Here is a 1,931-nt window from a genome sequence, read left to right on the forward strand (position 1 = left end):
ATCAAATTCAACATTTTTTAATTTTTTTGTTGTAATCTGAGTTCTAACATTGTTATAAATCCAAGTTTTAAAAAAAATACAATTTTTGGAGAATTTCGTGTCTTTTTTTATGAATTTTAATGCTTAAATGACGTCTAATTATTTTTGTATAATTTGCAAACAAAAATTTTAGATTTTGGAGCTTTTTTATGATTTGTAGCCTTAATATGTTAAAAAACAATTTGAAATTTCAAAACACATGGTAAGACCTTGAATTTTGCTAAAAATAAAAAATAAAAATGTAAAGGTAATTCAACTTTCACGTAAATCGTGTTCCTTGTGTTTATAAATAAAAAAATTTTTGATGGAGAAAATTGATGCAAAAACCGTCTTCAGTTCCTTCATGTTTAGAAAAAAAGAGCAATATTGGTGACTTGTTGAGAAAAATAGTTGTTCCACTTGTTCAGAACCTCTGGAACCCCTCCTAGGCATTGGCACGAGACAAAACAATCTCGATCCCTCCAAACAGGTAGGTAATAAAACCAGTCATCTCATTTTTCGACTTATTGTGCTTCAAACCTGTTCCCCACTCATCTGGGCAACTCTCCAGTTACCTGACCGGATTTTTCAGACCCAACAATAAATAAGACTCAAGAAATACTTATGAAAAAAATATTTATTCAATAAAATCGTCTTAAATCTAAGTGGAAGACATATATAACAAAAAAAATTAAAGCTGCCATCACAATTAAAAAATTGCAAAAGGTACAATTATCACAAATCTCTCAGTCGTGGTAAATCACATCAATCACTATGCTTGCGCCCATCGGTATGCAGGAACTTGTAATTCTGGTTGTTGGTAGTAGGTGATGGCGTTTTTGTCCCCTTGTTGGTTCAAATCGCAATCGGGGCCGGCCATGGAAGTCCAGAAGAAAGTCCCAGCTTCAGTCCGGGCAAAATGCACCGGAATGTATCTCTGGCCCCGGAAGACCGGAAGCACGTCCACGTGGCCTTCAGTGTACACCGGAACAGCAGCGAAGTCCTCACACGAATCAATATCTTCAAAAATCTGGTTCTCGAGTAGCTCATTGGCGAGGTTATCTTCAATCTCGTCAAAATCGGTCGATTTTTGATAACTGTTCTTCGGTGGTTTCTTCACCAAGGCCGAGATGATTTTCTTGAGGTGGTGGAAGGGCGATCGCGCCTTCTTGGCGTTGAGGAGATTCTCGTTGGTGGAGTTGTCGTTGCAGTTCATTTTCACGAATGATGTCAAGTTGTGAGGGTTCGGGCTTTTATAGGCGCCCCCTTGGGCAAAGTGGGGCACAAACCCCATGGACCTATGAGAGCTGCGGATAGGGACAGGTGTGCGTATTTTCGGTCGAGCGAGACCCATGATGGGAGACGATGGGCGATGGAGTGAGACGCACAACATGTGTGGGGTGTGGAGTCGTGAGAATCGCAACCGAGATGAGGTTCCCACACATACGAAGGCAGATGGTAAACGTGCAGGGGTGTTTTTACAAAGATTTTTGCTCGACACCTTTGTACACCCTCTCTTTGACCCTTTGCTGCTTGATCAAGGGGGTGGAATTCTACCTGCACACACACAAACATGTTTTTAAGGAAAATTTTACTCTAAATGGAATTTATTTCAATTATTAAGAGGAACAAAGAGTTGAGGATGGCTTATAGGAGTCTAATAGGAATGAGCGGTGATTACAGAGAGAGCAGGCAGGAAAATAAAAGACGACTTGTATGGCCGACATTTTTAAATGGCCGCTTGCACCTGCTGCCGAGATTTAAACGTGCGATGAGTAAAAAGGTTAAAAGGCAAGGTTTCAGAGTTTTAGGACACGATTATGAAAACGAGAACTAACATAATGATAATAATTAAGAATAATTTATTTAGACCAAAACTCTTTAAATTTAAACTCGACCTTAACCTAGAGTTG

General features: G+C 39.2%; 1 protein-coding gene across 1 annotated transcript; it reads right to left on the minus strand.

The window, feature by feature from the left end:
* Nucleotides 1-637: 637 nt before the first annotated feature.
* LOC123003885 (enhancer of split malpha protein-like) lies at nt 638-1,489 on the minus strand. The gene has a single exon (XM_044396924.1). It carries the CDS (start codon nt 1,409-1,411, stop codon nt 791-793), a length of 621 nt encoding a protein of 206 aa, XP_044252859.1. The 5' UTR covers nt 1,412-1,489; the 3' UTR covers nt 638-790.
* Nucleotides 1,490-1,931: the final 442 nt, after the last annotated feature.

Source organism: Tribolium madens, unplaced genomic scaffold (assembly GCF_015345945.1).
Source record: "Tribolium madens isolate multiple individuals breed KSU strain unplaced genomic scaffold, Tmad_KSU_1.1 Scaffold_1;HRSCAF=32;Tcas5.2_LG8, whole genome shotgun sequence".
Classification (NCBI taxonomy): Eukaryota; Metazoa; Arthropoda; class Insecta; order Coleoptera; family Tenebrionidae; genus Tribolium; species Tribolium madens.